Raw genomic sequence first — 22,521 nt, forward strand, 5'->3', positions numbered from 1 at the left:
AAATTTCAGTAGTTGGCAAATGAAGTGGTAGAAAAAGTATGAAACTATCTCAAAAAATATTTTCTAGCAGACAAGTGCTTAATAAAGCTTTAAAAATTTTAAAGTAAGATTAATCGAAAAAGGCATGGTAACATAATGAGTCACATGTGGTCAACTAAAAGATTATTATAGAGTCCCTATGTGGGCTAATGTATTTATTATGGGATAACTTAAATATCTATATACATATGTACTTCTCATGCAATTGTAAAACTAAACCAAATTTACAAATACAAAGATAATAATAATATTATTATTATTATTTATATAATATTTAAATTAGTTGTGACAGATGATTTTTTTTTTGCTAAAACTAAGTCTGATTAAAAGTTTTAAGTTTTTTTCCAGCTTTATTGTATAATTGCCAATTAAAATTACATACATCTGAGGTGCACAAATAGATGATTTGATATATGTATACAACTCAATATCAAAAAATCAATAAATAAATAACCTAATTTTTAAAAGGGCAAAGGGCCTGAACAGACATTTCTCAAAAGAAGACAAATGGACAAGTGTATGAAAAGGTGATCAACTTCAGGAATCATCAGGGAAGTAAAATCAAAACCACAATGATATCATATCACACCTGTTAGACAAAAGATAACAAGCATGGCAAGAAGAAAAGGAAACCCTTGTACACTGTTGGTGGGAATGTAAATTGGTACAGTCATTATGGAAAACAGTACAGACAGTCTTAAAAATTCAAAACTAGAATTATTTTATCCAGCAATCCCACTTTCGGGAAAGTAAGTTAACTCTTAAATACAAGCATGTGATCTCAAGCAGAATTTACTCTTTGATCTGTGTCTAATGTGCATATCTAATGTAGTACAAAAATGATACCAACTGTTATGACTGTTTTGCGCTGTCCGCAATATTGAAATTTCAATGAGATGATACATTTAAAGCTAATTCAAGACCTCATATTTAACCACATTTAACCCAAATATCAGTCAGCATTTAAACATTGAATACCAGTTTCAATGAGATATGAAGCTGTGTTGATTACTTCAAGATAATGTTAGTAATGCAATCTTGTTAAAATCTGCATTACATTTGTGTTTAATCTGATCATATCTGAAAGAAAAACAGAAAAATCATATCTGATGTTAATTTTCAATTTTCAATTCTTATAGATTGAAAATAAAACAAAATTTGGTTTTAGTAAATAACGCATCCAAATGTTGGTGAAAGTCTGAAAGTACTGAAAATGGCTCATTTATAGCATTTCGAAAACAACTTGGTCAGAAAACAAGTTTTTTTTCTTTTTAACGATTGCTTTGACTTCTATTTAAACTACTAAAACCTCTGTTCATTTAGTGCCGTGATCACTTGGAATGAATGCATAATTTATGTATCAAATCCACCTCTGCTCTTTTTATCATTGACTGTGACAATTAAAGCAATTCCTACTGTCATTTTTATGATGTGAAACCTAAGTCTTAATTTAGTAAATATCTTAACAAATTTTTTTTTTATTCTAGGAAAATGTCATGCCTTTATTCATTCAAGTTGGAACCTCAAAGAAGTCAACACATAGTATTTCAATCCCTAAGAGTTTCACCCAAAACATTCAAAGATTGCCATTGCCTGAATGAATAATACCCATAAGTGCCAGGGTCATCCAAGGCCCTCTGGGGAATCAAAGGATTTAAAATATGACTAGGCTATGCTGGAGAGTAAAGTTACAGTTTCATAAAAGATACCTCTAGCACTCTCACTTTCCCCCAAGGTGACCTTCTGCTTTAGCTACTGATTTTTGAAACGTAGGCATATAATGCTTGGAATAACTGTCACTTGTGGAAGATCCAGACAATTTTGGAATCATGCTGAAGTCCATTGGTTGAGTCATGGAGGGTGCCTACTGTTCCCATGAACCAACACTTTTTTCAGCATGCTATGTATCACATCTTAGAGCCACACTGCATTTCTTGGGGTCCATGCTTACTGCATTCATGACAGGCTCTTGAGAAGTCTCTGAGTTTACTGGTTTCTTGATAATTGCATCAAGATTGCTGAGGCTTTGATGGGCCTATTCAAGTTAAATTCCTATACTGAATTAAATTTCTTCTTTTGTATTATGATTCCCAGTTTTCTGGAGTCACCTAACAAACTTCAGAAAATCTTTTTCAAAGCTACTTACAAATTTTGACAATAGCCAGTAGCTGGAACTTAAATGAGGTTTTAAAATATAAAAATTAAATACACTTTGTTAACCTTGTTTGAGCCTTGATTCAAAGAAACTAACTGTAAAAGGAAATATTTCAGACAATTGGGAAAATACGAATATGGATTGGATATTAGCTTACATTAAGGAATTATTTTTAACTTTGCTAGATGTGACAATGGCATTAGGGTACGAAAAAATTATCAGTTTGCAATGCATAGGGAGTTATTTCTGAAATTATCTGATTTCTCAGATTTGCTTTAAAATAAAATAGAACTGGCTAAATATTGATAATTGTTGATGTTAAGGTATAGGGATTCATTTCAACTCTAATCTCTACTTTTGAGTAAATTTTTAAATTTCTAGAACAAAAAGTTTTAAAAAAGTTAAAAGTGAAAAGAATAATACATTGACTGTGATCTATCTCTTTTAAGGATAGCACACAGAGAACTATGTAAAGAGAAGCAACTGACCAGTAACCACATGTTATGCATCATCTCACTAAACTTCTGAAATTCTTGTACAGAATGAGTCCCTTTTCCATAAAAATTACCCAACTCGAGGTGCTGATACAGCCAGTAAAATACCAGGATTTGAGTCAAATCTGTCATTTGGCAGAGACCCCCAACGCCCATGATGCTATTTTGTTATACACTCTGTCTTGGTAAACAGTACAATTTAAAATACATTAGAGACAGTATCATCTACTTATTTTTAATTCTGTGAAGATTAGTGTTACAGAAGAAAGAAATATCCCATGACAGAAATTTTCTTCCTTTTCTTTTTCTTTTATTTACTTATTTTTGGTTTCCCATTGGTGGCAATTTCATGCTACACATTCCTTTTCTTATAGTCCTGGAATTCCTTTCTACCCCAAGTCCTTTCTTCTAACCCCTTAATACCTTCAAAATGCCTCAGGTTAACGACATTCTGCTGAACAGCATCACACTGTGACATTTATCATGTAACCTTATTCTGCATTTCGCAAATCAACAGATGCCTCCTTTGCTTGAGGTCACCCATAGGTGGCACGACAGACCTTATTCTGGCCCTCAGGAAGCTGGCGGTCAGCCCACCTAGCTCCTTCCCAGATATTCAGAGGCTTGGTGCTTTACACAATTGATTTCACTTTTAAAATATTCTTATGCATCACATTTTCATCAATCTTTGGAGTTATATCCTATCTTAAAAGACTTCGATGTAGATAAAATAAAGAGATGTTTAGCTTTACTGAAATGAATATTTACATAATAAACTGATTTAGATTTTCAATGCATTTTGATTTTTAGCTTAAATAACGTGGGAACACTCACCTTAACAATCCCCCGGATGTGCATTTTTGCTATCATCTCTGCCGTGTAGAGAAACATCAATAAAGTATCCAAAGTAAAGGTCACATACTGAAGAGGGGGGTAGTGTTCGAACGTCATGGGCGTGTTCATACAGACGGAAATGACGCTGATGATGGCACAGATGCGCAGCAAAGAGTGAACCCACTGCAAGAATGGTCCGAAGTTATTATTTGACATCAAAAAATGATATCTTAAACTTGTATCAGGAGTCGCACTATTTGGAAAACAATACCGAGATTAAAATTTTTTACTAGTAAAGAGAAGAAGGAAACTAATGTCTATTAAATGCATATAAAATATTTCCACATATTTAATATTATTTAATTCTTAAATCGGCCTAATTTTCACATGAACGCACTAGGCTCAGAAAGATTAAAAAGCTTTTCTACAGTCTTGCATTAATAACGGCCAAAGCCCAGATGTGAACCTGGTCAGGCTACTCCAATGCCAATGAGACTTTCCAGGGCAACGGGCCACAACACAGGGAGATTCCTATTTAATTAGAATCTGATTTAATTGTTTGCAACTAGAAACTTGATGTACTATTACTTTTATACTTTTTTATCTATTACGAGCACTTGGAATCAGAGACCACATTATATTTACTGTAACTTCCTTAGTATCTAGCAAATGGCTTAACTTTGTAGATCACAAATGCTTTTTAAAATGAATTGATATATAACACTTCCCATGTGTAAGGTTTTCTTTCCATATGTCTCTTATATGTAGCATCCTTATATTGAAATATTGTTTAAAATCTGGTATCATCCTTTATTTTCAAAAGATAATAAATAGACTTCCCTGTTTATGTTGGAGAACATGTTTTGTACAAATTTAGTCCAGATTTATCTTCTAAAATCACACACAAAAAAGTTTCTGTGCAAATCTAGCAATGCATGCACTGTGAATATTTTCCTTAACCCCAGCATAAAGCAGAAATTAAAAAGGTGAATGCGTGTGTGCATGTGTGTCTACCTGTGCATATGTATAGGACTTAATCACTCAGATACTTTTATTATGAAAATTAATAAAACCTATGATAAAAAATATTGCATTTTCATGCTAAACCCACATAATTAATATTACTAATTAATTAATTAGACAATTCTTAAATATAATTTAAATATGTTCTTTATTGACTATCCTGGATGTATATACAGTCACATTAATCCTTTAATCCCCCTGAAAAAAAAATCTGTTTTGTAGTAGATAGATTCTGCAGCTACACAAGCTAGCAAGCACCCAAGATGAAAGACAGAAAAGACTGTCAGAACTTTGAGGAGACTCAGACATTTGTAGGCTGGTGAATGGGTTTTAACATTCATCTGACAATTATAATATTTGCATGAAGACGTAATGCCACTAATTCCATACCATATAAGTCACTGATGATTAAATTTATTTTGATGCACTTTTCATGCAATTTGGAAGCGTTTCAATAAACAGCAGTTTGTGAATCTAGCCCCATCTGGACTTCCAACACAAAGTATTTAATCACACAAAAGAGCTCTAAAAGAAAGGTTATTCCACAACAAATCTGTTTCAGAATTAAAGAATAAATTCTACTTAAACATTAATCATTTTACTTGGTGCTTCTGAGGCTCCATCTATAATACTACTTTTTTTCAGAAGTTCTCAGAAAGCTCGGTATGTGATGGACGCTAAAAAAAAATATTAGTGAGTGCTTTGTTCTCTATTCTATTCAATTCTTTAAACATGAAAAGACCTACTACGTGTCAGAAATTATACTGGGCTCTCAGGACACAAAAATGGAAACAACACAGTTCTGACTCATCACTACTTTGCAGTGTGATATACATAACATAAATATTTTATTTATACTCAGTATATATGTATACTTATTCAAATATAAAATAGGGTAAGTGGAAAGAGAAGAGGTTTATTCTGTCTGTGGTGTGGAGGGTCAAGTGAGGAACCTTTCAGAGTGGTTGGGAGTAGGGGTGACATGTGAGCCTGGCTACCTGCATGAGGAGAACTGGACTCGTCAGGATTGCTGGAAAAGGGCCCCTGGGCAAGGAGAACAATGTGAACTGGAGGAGTTCCTCTTGGAGGAGCAGGAAGTTGTTGATATGGCTCAAGTAGACAATGTGTAAATATGAGAAAGGGCCAGTGATGGACAAGTTAGAGCCAGAATAGAAAGCGCCTTGAATGTAATATGTATTTTAACTTGTAATGTAGATAACAGGGATATTTTAATGATTGCAAAGCAGAAGATAATGTGAACAGAAATGGAAATGTAAAAAGTAATGTGAGTAGGCTGGAGAAGTAGTCTGGAGAACAGATTAGACGAAGAAAGACAAGAAAGGTCAGGGAGACCAAGGCAGATGACCTTTTTCATGGTCAAGGGAAAGACAAGCACTGTGAGAGTTAACAGTTCATTTTCTTACTTCAGCCTGCACTATGAGTTTAATAATAATAAAGCTGACCCTATACTAGCTTGCAGAGCTGAGTTTCCAATACCTATGAATATGTCATTCCACCTTAGCTCTGGCCACTAAACTGTCTAGGATACAATGATACCTGGTATAGTAGATCTTCTCGAGTTCTCATTAGCTTAATTAGGCAGAGAAGGTGACAAAGTTCTTCGGAGATACTATCATTGTCTCATTAACCTTTACTTTTACTCAAAACTTGCAACTCAGAAGGAGACCTTTAATTTAACATTTGATTATCTCCTCATAGATTCATACATGTTGCCTGGTAAAAGAGGTCACCAATATGGGACTCCAGCTTTGGATCAGCCTGTGAAGTGGCATTGTCTGGGTGACTCTGAGGACAGCATTCACAGAGGTGGAGAGGAGAAAGCCAGACCACCTAGCACTTCTTCCTATGTAAGTAACTCAGAGCAGCACTTCATTATTTCAATTGTTCTCAACTTCCAGACTCCCGGACTCATCCAGATTCTACTGCAGCTCAAACAGACATTTCAAAGCCAAAGGTACATGATTTTTGAATATATGAATCAAATTTCCTTTAAAACAGCATGTGCTTTTCCGTACTTCAAAAAGAAACTTACTGGCTTGTTAATCCAGAGTATGTCAGCGTTGTCCGACAGAGATTCATCAGGACCAAAGTCAGTAACTGGCTGGGCCTCCACCCTGGAGCTCTGTTTCCTTTTGAGCATGCTGAAGTCAGCTCTGGCGAGCAAGTACAAAACGGCGGTCTGGGAACAGAAAGAGAGACTTGTGTTAGTAACCTGAGCCATCTTTATCCTGATCACAAAAACAAGTGCCCAATGTACACCTATTCATACATTAGTTATACACATGTTCCATTATACTGTATATGATAAACACATGCAAATAGGAATTTTAAAAGAATGAGATGAATAATATCAATAAAAGCTTGATGTTTTTCCTCTCAGCCTAACACATCATCTTGTGCATTTCATAAACTATTTGCATGTCAGTTTAGAGACCACTAGTCTAGATTAACTGGGGTAAAATGGCTTTGCTTCTTAGGGTGCACATATTAGTAGGAAATTATTAGAGGTCTGTGTTCATATACCTAGAGCTGTCTCCACTTAAAGGTGGTCTGTGCCAGAGAACAGCTGACCAATCCAGGAGAAATACTCAGATCTTTCCCAGGATTTTCCCTTGAGTTAATTTAATGTGACACTCATAGACATCTGTTTCCAATGACAGTCCCACGTTAATCTCCCAATTTTGTCCTTGCCATAAAGGATGTGGGCCAGAAAGAATGGGGCAGAAACTACTCTAAATGGAGTTGTTTTTTTCTTCTATGAATGCTGTGGCTATATCAATTCTTCCAGCTACTCTGAATAAATCTGAATTACATCAAAGAGGAAGATGAGATGCCCACTTACCACTTAAATTTGCACAATTCTGAGTCATCTACATTTTGCTATATGTGTCAATTCCCTTCAGCCATTGCTACCACCTTCCACAATCCATCAGCCATTGATAGGCCTACTATGTACCCTGCCCGCAGGACACAAAAAGCAAATAAGTGCAATTTAGTGTGAATGGAGATGTTGAAAAGGCAAGTGTTGCCTTATTACTCTGTGAGTCCACAGAGAGACTTCTCATTTGATTAACACCTGGACTGATTCTTAGATGAAGGAGAGGAGCTAACATTTTTTTTGGATTTATGCTGTTTTGGGCACTTAGTAATGATATTTTATTTAATCTTTATGGCTCACAGAAGAAAGGAAACATCTTGTCTCTTTATGAAAGCACTAAGAATTCCAGCCTCGGGGTAGCTAATAACTTGACCAAAGCCACCCAAACAAACTTGAAATATAAAAGCAGCTCTGACTACAAAACCTAAGGTGTTTATAGTGGACCATGCTAATGTCAAGGACTGATGAGGAGAATTTCTAAAGGTAGGTAAAGAATAGATTTGGTCTTCCAAGCAGTGCACAGCCACGAGATACCAAGACAGGGAAACACAATAGTTTTAATACCAGGAAATTGCATTGGCTCTCCTATCTACTGCTCCTTGGAGCTAGAGAAAGAACGCTAACCAAGAACAATGACTGCCACTCCGTCCTGGATGGAGCACCAGATAAAAAGAATGTGTTCACAGTACGTGTAAATCTGTGCAATTGCAATTTTCACTGGGAAAGAGAACACAGAAACTCAGGACAAATGAGCTTTAACCTGATTCCCTCTTTGAGCACCTTCCTCTGCATCTATGTTCTCCTTGATGCACCTAGATAGATACATCCGCCCAACCCTCCTATTCCCAGAAGAAATCAAACTAATTTGCTTTAAGATGTGCTAGGTATTTCCAGGCTGTCTTGCTCTGAATATTGGATTTGAATATGTGCTTTGCAGTAGGCTGCACTAATTAATTTTATTTTACATAATTGAAGTTAGGGACTCTTGACATCGATATGTAAATATATGCAGAATATTCAAATTATGCTTGTTCTCTGATTTACTGTGGGGGGAAACATCTGGTGGCCTCAATATAGGATGCTTCTTGAATGACAGTCTCTTATGTACCCAAAACTGGATACAGAATCTTTTAGAAATCCTTCAAGATTAGACAGTGCAAAGGAGAAAATAAAGAGTGGTTTCACAATGCTGTTCAAAAATGATCCAAGAAAATTTTATAGACCTACCCACTAGCCATAATGCCTTTTTCACTGAACCAGTGGAAAATTATGGATAGCCATATTTATTGTTCTTAAGACCTTACCATAAGTTGCCGGCTGAAAAATTTTTAACGTATAAACACGGCGCCTTCACATATTAATTCCATGCACCTTTTATTATAAATATCTCATCTGAAGCAAAAGCAACGTCTGCCTATGGATTTGTTTATCTAGAGAATTAGACATCCAGAACTTATTTTTTAAAACTCTCCAAGTTGACTATTATTTGGCCCACAAAAACAGTGCAACTGTAACAAATGACGTTAGTTGTCATCCACTTTCACCCACATTTTACCTACAACAAAAGTGCCACCAAATCAACAGCCGAAGAAAACTCTGTCCAAACTCTGATGGAACCTGTTTAATCCACACATATATTAAAATTTAACAACTAGCTCCTGAATTACTGGAAATTTGACTGATTTAATAATATTAAATATTATGTAAAGCATGCAAGTAGCAAAATGTTTGTTACAAACATATAAATAGTCCAAAATTAATTTGAGTCAGTTGATTGTTATAATTTTCCTTTACATAAATATTGTTTTACACATGCATTTATATTGAATCAATATGACTGAATACAGCAAATCTATTATTCCTCTGATAAAGACCAGCAGGGATATTTAAGTATCCTAGGTAAGCTTATTATTTTGACAGGAAATTGCTTCCATGTACCTTAGCCTTATCACTATTATGTATTTATAAACTAATATTTTTTTCTGTTTACAGAAGTGTCCTTCACAAGGCACTGCACTAATTGAAAAGCATGGCTCCAGTAGCTTTTTCACACTTAGTAAAAGTAGTTGGTATTTAACTAGTTCAATAGTGGGAGGAGGCTGCACAGTTATAATATGTTCATTGATAAATCTTTTACTAGGAAGCAGCTAATGGCAACTCAGGCAGAAAAGAAACTGGTTTATTGATCTTTTAAATGGTTAAAATCCAGTTTTGTAATCTAGGATAGTTATATTTTACTTCTATTGGCATATACTCTTCTTAGGTCATTCCAGCTCTCTATTGACCAAGTTAAGGTTAATAAATTCAGTTTTCTTTAACTGTGAGGTATTGCAACACTATAGGTCATTTCTTCTCCATACCTTCTCGGGTTTGCATTAAACAATTTTGAAACTTCTGTCTTCTAAATTATGATTTACAGCATGTCTTTTACCTGCTGTCCCATGTGTCTGTGGTCTGTACTCAGCCCCTTAAATGAGCATCTGTTCTTACGGTTTCGATCATCATCTGTTAGTGTCCAGCTACGATTACTGAGTCATGTATCTATGCTGCCTCTTCGTTAGATATAGGCCATACCAAAAACATCATCACTTAAAAATCAACAGGACAACTTGATACCAGTCTCAAGTCTCAGATTCTACTACCCTGAGCTTTTCAGGACCCATATGAAAACCTCCACATGTGCAGAAGATTGCACAGATTCTCTTTTCACTGGTGATTTTTTTTACTTTCCTCATTCCATTGATATGCAAGACCCCTTTCACTTTATTCCCAGAGCCTTTGCTAGGCCATAGGACCTCAGGTCCGAACTGCTACAAATATCAACCTTTTCAATATGTCCTATTCTTCATATCAGAAATTATCTTCCCAATACACTAATATGGTCTCTCTTGTAACTCAGAAAACCTCAGCTTATCTTCTTGTTTCTCATTCATTCATTCATTCATTCATTCACAAAGAAAATTTTATGCATCCACTATGGTATCAGGTACTGTAACATGTGCTGGGTATACAGCATGGAACAGCAAAGGCATTTGTAGAGCTTACAGACTTCTTGCTTTATTTAACCTGATGTTTCAAGGACATTGAATGCCACTGAATTTTACTTGCACTTCCTTTCATACTCATACCCACATGCTTGAACTAGCTAAGCGTACCATTAACCACTATCTTCCACCCTTTCTCAACTACCTCAGCTCCTTTATTCCAGCTGTGTCCTCTTTGTTGCTGCTGCCAATCCCACATTAGTCCTTTCTATTCCCTAATTAAACTCATGAAGAGTCTGTGTGTGTGATTTGTTTGTTACAACTGAAAGATTTAATGTTTGGGAATAAAAGTGTAAACAAGAGAAACATACTACTCTAGTAGACTCACAGCATTTATTTTATTCCCCCCTCAAAAAAAGAAGACATAAATATCTGATTTCTTTTTAATCATTAGTTGTTAACTACAATTGGCAACACATCAAAATCAACAACTATTCTTCTGGCCACATATGTGCACAAACTCTGAGGCCTTTATGAGTAAAATGGTACAGCCACTATGGAAAACAGTATGGGGGGAGGGTCTTTAAAAAATTAAGAACAGAATTATCATACAACCCATTCCACTTCCAGTTCTTCGTCTGAAAAAACAAAAGCTCTCACTCCGTCCTGAATGGCTGAAAGCCCCTCATTCTTCAAGCTCAAATCATCTTCATTCCCTCCTAAGGATACTGAGAACCATGTCCTGTGCTTTGCCGGTACTCTGCACTCCCTCCCACAAGTGCACCTCTTACAGCCTCCACAGCACATCTGGACTCCAGCAGCCCCAGTGTCTCAGTGATTGTCTTTGATCTTAATCATCACAACCATTTAAGGGAAAGTGTTAAAGACAGAATTTGGTGTAAAACTGAATGGTATTCTCTAGTCCAACTACTTTATAAAAAGGAAAACAATTATCGCACACACACACACACACACACACACACACACACACACAAAGCACCCCTACCAAAAAAAACCATAAAAACTTGATGAAACGCTCTAGAAGATGAGGAGTTCCCATGGTAAAATAGTGAGCTCAGCAGTTGATATCTTCCCAAATTCTGTTGACTGCCACGTGAAAACAAAGTCCTTCCAACAAAAATGTTTATGGGGCTTCTCACGAGCGGAGCCTGTTCTAAGTGTGACATACATTGTGATTTAAGTCTTACTAGAACCATTTCACAGATGAGAAAACTTAGGCAGAGAGATGAGACAGGATAGGAATCAAGACAAGTAGTTTATAGAACTATTAAATTAAAATTTTATTGTGTTATAAAAAGAAAAAGAAACTACTTTTTCAACATATTCTTATCATTCAACCTCATGATTATAAACTCTCTTGGCATCAATTATTGTTTGTGAAAACAGTAGAGACATTTCTCAATGTTTAAAATTGAATCCATTTTTATTATATGATTCATTTTATAGTTTTTCCAGCCACACATTTATAAAAATGTGTCTACTTTTTTCCAGCAAGAAATCATCAAACTTCTCATCAACTCTACTTAAATATTATTTTCAGGTTTTTTTGTCATTATTCATTCATCCAGCCTTTTCATTTAGGTTAAATCTTAAAAATATTCTTTTATGCTTTTATTATTTTTACTCTGAATTTTGAAAAAAAGATGAAATAAAAGCATTTAACTCCCATGTGATAATCTTGTATCACACAGTAAGAAGTTGTCTTAATTTCCTAAAGATAACAGATTTTATAGTTTCCTAGAGTTAGTTTTAGTCTCATAAATTCTTGATTAAATATGCTGAGAATGTGAAAACTAGAAAACAGATCCCACCTATGATACATGGATCAAAGAATTTGTTTTTCTGCAGAGAATGTACTAGAGCAGAAAGAAGGCATTGAAAGAAGTCCTTCTGTCATACTCAAAATCCAAAGTTCAGAACACAGTCAAGGGCGTGATTTTGTTTTGTAGTGTTCGTCTTCCAGCAAGGAAAATCCATACTAAATGGAAGTTATCAGCAGAAGTTAGTAACAAAAAGAACCGTTTTATCTAAAAGTTCTCAGTTATGTGTTGGGCTATCAGAGAGGCGGTAAGCTCTTTTCTGGATATTCTCAGAGCAAATGACTACATATTGTGGAGTGTGCAGAAAGAACTTCTGGACTGACTAGGAGTTTGCAATAGATTATATCCCAAAAGACTTCTAGCGATAAAATTTAACACACCCTTGAAGCCGCTTCTAATTTTATGTATTTTATCAATTCTTAGGGTAAGATAATGGTCCATAAATAAGTATACATAAATTTAGAAGAGAATCAAGCTTAAATATATATATAGCCTTTCTTTTCACTTGAAAGTTGAGAACAACATTTATTGAAAGCTGGCTCTGTGCCAGGCACTACTGCAAGGCCTTAATACCTCTCTGAAGAAGTTTTTATTATTATCCCCACTGTAGAGATTAAAAATATGAGGCACACTTGCCTAGATCCACATGAGCTGGTTAGACCAGGAAGTCTGTTGTGTTGGGAGAACAGAGGTAGGGGAGGGAAGGAGAGAGCAGGCAGAGAATTTGATTCTTATTTTTTAATTTCAAGAACTTTTGTAAAATTCAAATATTTTGAAACAACTATTTCACTTGTAATTTCTTTAAAACAAGTAAAATATGAAAATAATTAATTTTAAGCTTAAACAAATCATGCCTAACAGTAAAAGTTACTGAAAATTTATGATATATGAGGCTAAGAGCTTTGCATGGATTATCTCATTTACTTCTCGCCATAACCCAGTGAGGCAGGTGTTCTGTTATTCTTAATTTACAGATAAAACTGAGGTTTAGAGAACGTAAATTCCTTCCCAAGTTTTCTTTCTGACCTTTACTTCTGTGATGTTCAGCCGTCCACATTTTCAATCTGACCTTTCCATGGCTTTGTGAACAGCACCTTCTTTCTCAGAGATCAGAGACAGGGAGTCTCCAATTCTTGCCTCTCCCAGTCTACACACTGAAATTAAATTATAGTGTGGCTACCTTTAGAACTACAATGCCAGGCCTTTCAGGGTCTCTCAAGCAAACCTCTCATTGATCTGCTTTGCTCATGAACTTTCATGGCCTACATGCATCCTTCCCTCTAAGCAGGCTTCTGCTTGGAGGAAAAGCAGGCAGCTGCATTGATTTCTCCCTTAAAAGCAGCCCGAGTTCTAGGTCTGGCCCTGTCATAATGCAGAGCAGATCACTTTAGCAGGAGAACAAGGACATTGCAGTTTTGATCCCTGGGATCACGGCATCAATCTCTCTCACTTTTCTCTGCCTCTCTCCCTCCAAATGCACTTTCATCTGGGTGCTTACGTGTCTATGTCTTGGCCCTTACTAAATCAGGTTGTAGCCCTGCAAAAACAGAGTGTTACACGCATAGTCCATTCTCAGTAGGATTGTAAGGGCCACCCAAGATGGGCTACCGAACAAAGGATGCCAAACATTCCAAAGGACCATCTCCAAACACAGGCTCTTTTTCTCTTTTGCTTTTGTCAACACGCTGATCAAAAACAGAAAATGGTTCTCTACTTTTTATATTGAGTCTACTTACTACACCCCTCAAAAAATAGATTATTTTTTTCTGATTCTTTCTACAAATACTTCAAAATGGTATCATTATTTCACCAAGGATTCTGTTCTGTTTCATTTTTTTTTTTAACTGCAAAAAACGAATTTTCCTTGGCCTTTAAAAATTATTAGATTTGGTAAAGGAATTCAGAATAGACTATGATGGCCCAACACATGTTTGTTGTTGCACCCTGCATGCCAAACTAAAACAGTCCAGGAGTAGGAGAGAGAATGAACTTGTATTTGTATCACCTAAATCACTGCAGTATTAATTATAAATTAAGGTGATCAGCTCGCACATGTAGGCTGAGCAGCCTCTCCCCAACCTTTACTGAGAAGATCAGTCAATCCATTTAACAAGTCTTTGTCTTTCACTACAAGTTTAAAAATGATATGTATTTATAATTTTGTGAATTATTCTGGGTACAGCATAAGTGTAAGAAAATTTTAAAAAAGAATATCAATTAAAAAACACCACGGGTTGATCATATGATTTTGTAAGAAGGTCAAGTTTACCAAACTCGGAGTAGTCCTTAAAAGGTTCTCCCATCTTCCAGGTAGTGGCAGACTCTTCAATGGCTTTTATTATTTGACAGTTCAGTGATAAGCATTTTATTATTTAAAAAAACAAAACAAAACAAAACAGAAAAAGAGATTATCTATTGTCATCGTGGTTGCTTAACCTTGTAATGAATCTACAAAGGTTGGACAAAGAAGGTGGATGGTTTAAAATAGTAGTTTTCAAAATTTTTCCACACTGTAATTAAAACAATATGGAAAATTGAAAAGAGTTATTGATTTTTTTTTTTGATTGTTTAACTTTGTATATGAATCCACAGAGTTTGGACAAAGAAGGTTGAATGGTTTAAAATAATAGTTTCCAAAGATAAGTAACATATAAATCATCCAGGGAGGTTTTTAAACATTCTTAACACTGGGTATCCTTCACCTCGGATATACTAAATCAGAACCTTCTGAGGTTCTGAGGTAGAGTATGGAAAATGGTATTTTAAGAAACAGTCCTCAGGTGATTTTATACACTCCCAGCAGTGGTCCCAAATGGTGATGGGATCACTGGTCTAGATGCTCAGATGAGCATTTTAATACCTATAGAGTTTACTATTCATAGTCAAGACTGAATTTGGGGGGAAGGGGGGAAATTAAACTAGTTATAAACAACACAGGCAAAAGAGAAATTTGAGACATAATTTTTGATTTATAGTTGTATGTATATATAGTATATTCTATTCTTAAGTTTCCTCAGAAAACTTCAGAATTTTCTCAAAAAATAACTGTATGGAATGTATTTTATATACAAGAATATTTTATATACGAGAATAAGTTTTTGTCTTATGAGATTACTAAGAAATTTGGTTTTTCCTTGATTTTCCTACTATAGTTTTCTAGTCTAGAATATACCTTTAAAATAGCTATTCATTTCTTAAAAGGAAGAAAATGAAAACAAATCACCTAGTTCAACTAAGTCAATTTTAAAAATGCTTTAATTTGTTATTTAATAAAAAGTAGAAAGTTGTTTTCAGGCTCTCTAGAGTTTAATATCTTTTTTTCTCCATAAAGTATTGACATATGTAGAATTGAGGGAAATGAAAAGAATCATTTAAGGAAAGACGTTTCAATCCAGCAAGTTCTATTTCTGAAAATTTAAGTCCCTTATTTACAATATTTATCTTAATCTCTGTACTTTAGCTCTTAGGAGGAAGAGTTAAGCAAGGTTTCATGCTTGAAAGATTCCCATCCCAGTTTTACATTATCTAGGATTCTTTTTTTTTTTATCCTCAGGCAAATTTTGTAACATATATTTAATAGTATTTTCAGCCATCACAGATTTGTATCTTGTCTGATACAAGTTTCCATAATTTGTACTTTTTAGCAATAAGAAGTAATTAAAAAAAAAAAATCTTTCTCTACTCCAGAAGTAATATGTGAAGCTGATCTCCTATGGATTTCATAAAAAAAAAAAAGATTCTTTAAAATAATAAAGCAAAAGATTTACAGCTAACTGAATGATAAAGAAGTAGTTGTTTTATCTAGGCAGAACAAAATAAGAATTAAAATATCCATTATCGCTCAAGCTTGACATCCTGGATTCATTTTTTACTCATTCCTCCCTTTCATTCTTTTGGTCTGGTCACCAAAATCTCTTAGCATTTGTTCTATTGATAAATCTCTATCATCCACCTCCCCATTTCCATTACTGTAGTCCGATTCAGTTACTCATACTTAGAATTTCATCCCCAATTTCTCCAACACCTTCCTTCACTGACCCCCATTCTTATTTTTCTCCTTCTTGACCTCGTTCTTATTTCTTGGCATGTCGATATGTTCTATAGATAGCTATAGGTTAATATGACTTAAGGATTAGAATGCTGCAGCTCTTAGTTTTTCTATCAGATTTAAAGCTTTCTCATTTTAAAATGAAATTTTTTAAACGTTATCCTCTTTCTTTTCCTCTATAGTTCAATTTTGTTTTCTTTACTTCCTAGGCTGAAATGTTGATTTTTTTTTTTATCCCATCTTAGGTCACAGGACCCTTTGAAGAAACACTGCATCTATGAATCATGTCTCCCAAAATAAATAAACACAAGGATACTTTCAGCTATATGTATTATAATGCTATGATAATCAGTATATACAGGAGACTTATAATTTTACTAAAGATAGTAACTTTTATTACTTTAAATTTTTTCTCATTTAATTACTTTTGAATCATTGTTCTGATATTTACATATTTCTACCTCACCTTTTTTTTTTTTAGTAGCATTCGCCTAATATGTATTTCTTCATCTTTCTTATATTCCCTTTTTGACCCATATTAGTATTATAAGATAATTGTCTCCTGGTATTTTTCAGAATTGTACATTTTAGAATATAATTTTTCTGCTTGCTGATATTTCATTTTGGAGAAGGTGTATCCCCTTTGGGGATAAGTGATTTTTTTTTTAAACTTGACCAGAATTCCAATGGGATACTTTCTTTTAAACACTTTTCAAATTCAAAGTGTTCATTGAGCTATATCTTGATGTTGGCTACTTTTTATTAATTTTTCCTGGTCCATGATAACTCATCTTCATCTGCATATTTGTTTTTTTTTTTTTTAATCTCAAAGAAAATAATGATCGTATTTCACTTAGAACATGGCTTGTATTCCATTCGCTCTGATCTCCCTGTCAGGAAGAGCATTTATTTGTGTATTTTTTGGCTTTCTTACATACACATTATCCTTGCTCCAAACGAAGTCCTCTTTTCATCTCTTTCCTTTGCATAATTGAGGATAAGTCTCACTCTTGATCTCCACATAAGTGATTCCCTTGACTGCAGTGTTCTGACCATTCATATTCTAATTCTCCTGCGCTCCCTCTCCAGAACCCCTACTCCTGCCCCATTTCTGGACATGAGAACTTAGTCCCTGTCATCTAAGCATATTTCATTTGGTGTGGTTGTGCTCACCCAGGGGTATCATGGAGGAATTGCTTCAGAAGTTAAGTAATTCTATCTTACAGAATGATCCACTTTTATCTTCACCACTTCAAAATTAAGCAGTTCTATCAGGAGTTCTGCTCATTATTTTTTGTACAACTCTCTTAGAAAGGGAATTGTGACCCGAATCTTAGTGTTGCCCATCAGTTCCATTAGCCCAGTTCCATCTGTACTGAATCTATGAGAAATGCCTTGGAGTCTATAGTCTAGGAGTAAACAGTCTCTTTCTCCTTGTACTTGTGGGGTACAGGTTTCTCACTATATAAATTTCTTTGATCATTTATTTGAAGTCTGAACAAGAAAGCAAAAAGCATTATTACATTCTGGAGCTCAAAATTCTTTTTTCCTAAAAGACCTTGCTTTAACTTACTCTTTTTTTCAGCTTACTACTTTTTACAGCATTCTTACTTTGGTTTTACTCTAAGAGGTATATTTTATCATCTGGATTTCAGATGAATTAGTTAAAGGTCAAGTCTTTATATAGTGCAAAGCTCTTAAGTCCAAGCTATTATTTTATCTTCTTTTATTCCTGTAAGAGGGAAGGCGATCCACAAATACTAAATAGAAAGCAGATTTACCTCAGAAAGCATATAAAGCTTCTTATTCATAATTATAATCTTTTCTTAACCAACTTGAATATTATATGCATAACATAAATCATATATGCATAATAATTTATATATAGTATATATCTGTAATAATTTAATAATCAATTTTTCCAGAAATATCAGTTTGTAATTTATTATGAAGAAAATAACATCCAATAGAAATAACCCCCTATAGTTTATCAATCAGGGCATTATTTATAATGACAAAGAACTGAAAACAGCAAATATCCAATGATAAAAGTATGGCTATATGTTAGGCTATATTCATGGTCTTATAAATAGCCATATATAATTTTTAAGCAAAAAAACTATATGAAAAATGCTTATGATAAATATTAAATATAAAAACCAGTATAAAAATTGTACAATACCATGACTACAATTATATAAAGTATGTGTCTTAAAAGATAATTACTATTATCTATAGTAATACAGATATTGCAATCATTTGTGTTAGGTTGTTAGGACTATGGGCGTTTATTCTCTTTTCTCCATCATCTCTGTCATTTCTATCACATCTGATTATTTTAAAATTCAAAGGATAATTTTAAAAATTTCAAATGTTTGCACACAAAGAGTTTTGAAGATGTACAAACTTCTTGCATAAGTTGAGGCAGGTAAGAATCATATAACATGATAATTAAACTCTAAAACGTTGATACCATTTTTGAGGGGCAAGTTATAATTTATTTAAATTCAAGGTCATAGTTTCCAAACCAAACTAGAAAATAGGACATCTCACTACCTATCTACTTGATTACAGGTTTGCCTTTCCTGACAGATTCTTAGGGTTGGAGTTTACCTCTTTCCTCACTGAATCCCCAGCTCCTGGCCCAGTGCCTGGCTTACAGTTAGGACATAATACTGTGGGTAGGTGTGATTTTTTTTCTTCACAAAATCTAAAACCACATATGACCTTTCCCCATGCAATAAATTTACATAGCCATGAAGATTCAGAAATTGTCATTAATAAATGATAAATACATACATGAGTGACCAGATGTGCGTGCACATACATCTACTCGGAAAGAAAAGAGAAGCCAACGGAACACATTTCAAAGAAATGCCATTCTCAAAGAAGAAAATGCTACTTAAATCTTCAGTTTTCTAAACCACAAGCAAATGATACTATCTTGAGTAGGTTTTTTTTTTCTTTTAAAAGTATAACATTTTCCTCTTTTGAATCTTTCAAATTATATCCAGAGTTATAGCTGTATTACCACCACCTCACAAGACATGACTTATCTTCAGCTTCTTCAGAGCACATCTATTCTGCCAAGATATAGTAATTCTATGAACACATAAGGTATAGTTTTCTACGAACACATAAGAAGGTCCAATGAGCCTGCTTATTTAAACATTTTTTCCCAAGCCTGCTTTTTCCGTCACTCTGCTTGGTTTTAGCAATAGCAGACTCAAAATATACTACAGAAAAACAAAAAATCAACATAGAAAGGTCACAGAATGAAAGCTGACCAGTTAGGAAATGAAGTTTTGTTGTTGTGAAGGTTTGAGAAGCCAGGATTTTTATTTAGAACTATTGAAACTTAATTTTTGAATACACACACACAAAAAACTCCAGCTGTATATGTGCTTCAGGAATGACCGCCTTTGTCCACCCTCTCCTCTTCTACTTAATTTCAAATCAAATCACATTTGTAGTTATGAAAATATGAATCATAATTTTTTTAAAAATAGCCACCTGTTAATTTCTGATCCCTATTAAAGGTCTTCTCCTCCAACCTTGGCCTTCTTATACCTAGCAGTCACTGGTATCAACCTCCCATTTCACCAGCAGGGAAATCCAGGCCTACTGATAACCACACAAACACAAGGTAAAGACTGCGACCTTCAGAGGCCTGAACCTGTGAGTGTATGAATACACATCCTTAATTACATATTCCCTGAAAAATTATGCCAGAAATTGGAAGAGTTATCTTATGATATCTCAAGAATATATCAAGATTTGAGTTCAGAGTCATCAACCATCCTGGAAGAGGAAAATTCGAGTCAGAGGGATAACCCATTGCTCGGGGTTCTGGGCCCACTTTTAGATTCGAGCCCGGAGATCCACACTAGTCTCTTAAGGGCTCAATGACAAAACGGTGTTGCTTTGGTAGGATACTGTCCTGCTTGCAGGGGGGCCACCCTAATGAGAGCTGCTCAGCCAGGCCAATTAATAAAAGGAGGGATATAAAGCCCAGAGCTATCCGCAGGAGCATGGGAGTGGGGTGGGCTGGTCGGCCCCCAACCACCCGCGTTCGCCGGGAGGCGCCGAGTGGCCCATACATCCATCACATCCCCAGCCACCTGACCCCTAATGCCTGGCAGGGCAGGCCGAGGTCTGACAGCCCGGGGTTTCCAGTGCCCACCCGCGCGCTGCCGAAGCCCGAGAAGGCGCACCCCGCTTAGGGAACTGGGAGACGCATCGCTGCAGCCCGCGACCCCTCCCCGCCGAGCAGGGAGGCGCCCCTCCCGCCCTGGTGCCCGGCCCCCACCCGCCAGCCCGGGCCCAGTCCCCGCGAGGGTGACTGGCGTGCACCCAGGCCTGAGACGGCCGTGACCAACCTGTAACCCTAGCGCTCAGAGCGGTCATGGTGCCGCGGGTGCGGCGGCGGCGGCGGCAGCGGGCAGGGCGCGGCGCCCATCGCGCGGGGACGCGGCCCCTCACCTCCCGCGGCTCCGTCGGCGCGCGCCACCCAGCCGGTGCCGCGGCTCAGCGCTCGGCGTGCTGGCGTGCGCTGCTGCCACTGGGGTGGCGGGGCCTGCGAGAGAGAGTGTTAGGGGGCTAGGGCTTTTTTTATTTGTGCCTTTTTTTTTTTTCTTTTAAATAAGAGTTGGCTTTGTCGCGGGGGCTGCCTTGGGCTGAAGGGAAGAAACTGTAGAGGAGGTTGAGCTGCAGTTGATGGGGGAGTAGGAGGGTCGGTGCTAGCAGGTTCCTTCTCTCTTGGCTGCCACTGCCCGTCAGTCTCACAGCAACAGCTGGGCTCTCCTCTGCCAGCCTCTCTCGTACTCTGTGGTGCTCACTGAGCACGGCCCGTGTGCACTTGAGACGGGTACACGCAAGACCAAGGCCAACGCAGAGAGGCGACAAGGCCCGTGGGGCGGGGGGGAGGGTTGGATTTTGTCTTCCTGGACATAGTATCCGAGGATGTGGACTAATTTCACCCTTTAGTATGAAATTGCTAAATAATGAATGGGCCAATGACACTTATAGTCTTCTAAACACTAACATTTTTCCTTAAGATTAAAATATTTTGTTATGTGGATGAAGTTAGATGTCTAATCTAAAATTGATAGTTACCTCCGTGCACTGCAGGTATATCCTAACGGGAAGCTGCATCTGATGTTTCTGGGGCTCCTAGCAGGACAGGTTTAGGGAGATCTTGGAATCTTGAGCACTGTGAGCTGGGGACATCTATCCTCTCAGTTACATTCCCTGGAAAATTTACTCTGGGGCTGGCATTTCGCCTTGTAGTCTGATATTAAACTCACCAAGGAACCCTTGACAGTGATTTAGACATCATACACACACAAGTACACAAACAGAGAGGGAGAGAGAAAACTGAATGAAGCTTCCTCTGAAAGAGAAATCAGAACTCTAAAGAAAGAACAATTCCCTGCCACAAAATGTTAAAGCTCAAGGGATGGAAGTAAGATTACACGCACACAATTTTTTTAAGATGTTTTTTCTGGTTATGTGCATTTAATTAAGTTACCATCTAAAAAATCCTATTCGTAATCCAATCACTTTGGGCCAATATTAGAGCTATTTTATTGTCCATATTAACACTTTTTTATATTTTAAAGGAAATTTTAAAAAATCAGCATTTCATGAAATACATGTGAATAATCATTTTCAAATTTCCAAAGATTTCAAAAAGATCAACAATATACAAAGCTACATTTAAACAAATGATGAAATCATATGGAAATATTCTAATAACACAAAATGGAAAATAATTTAAACAATGGCAAATTTATAAATAATTTCTTTTAGAAAAACTATTAACCAATTTAATCATTGTAAGTCACTGTTCTTAATTGTTTGATCTAACTGCTAGTTTATTTCAGTTTGTATCTTTAAAACACAGCTGTGTATCACTCTTTGGAATGCATCAAGTTAGAATTATCAGTTAGAAAATCATATTCATGAAATAATTAAAGACAAAGATATTTATAACATTTTTGAATGGAGTGATAAAGGTAACAATTTTATTAACCTTAGCACCACTCCTCACCAATCAGGCATTTCACACTCCTCTCTGTTTGTGATTGAACTGCCCCCGCCCATGTAAGTATCTATAATTCGTGCTTGAGAACCAAACAATACCATAGATGATGGAGAAAGCTGTGGAAAATCTGTAGACTTTAATGAAGGAGCTGTGGAGAA

General features: G+C 36.0%; 1 protein-coding gene across 3 annotated transcripts in view; it reads right to left on the reverse strand.

Annotated features, from left to right (window-relative positions):
* Window positions 1–20,842, reverse strand: part of NALCN (sodium leak channel, non-selective) — a 277,480-nt gene extending 256,638 nt beyond the window's left edge. For all 3 annotated transcript variants that reach the window (XM_039849049.1, XM_039849048.1, XM_039849051.1), the window contains exons 1-3: window positions 20,697–20,842; window positions 6,599–6,745; window positions 3,523–3,705 (exon numbers count right to left, since the gene is read on the reverse strand). In XM_039849049.1, the coding sequence (XP_039704983.1) occupies window positions 3,523–3,705; window positions 6,599–6,706 (291 nt within the window). In that variant the 5' untranslated portion in view covers window positions 6,707–6,745; window positions 20,697–20,842. The remainder of the gene's footprint in view (window positions 1–3,522; window positions 3,706–6,598; window positions 6,746–20,696) is intronic.
* Between the last annotated feature and the right edge of the window lie 1,679 nt (window positions 20,843–22,521).

This window comes from Pteropus medius, unplaced genomic scaffold (assembly GCF_902729225.1).
Source record: "Pteropus medius unplaced genomic scaffold, Ma_sr-lr_union100, whole genome shotgun sequence".
Classification (NCBI taxonomy): Eukaryota; Metazoa; Chordata; class Mammalia; order Chiroptera; family Pteropodidae; genus Pteropus; species Pteropus medius.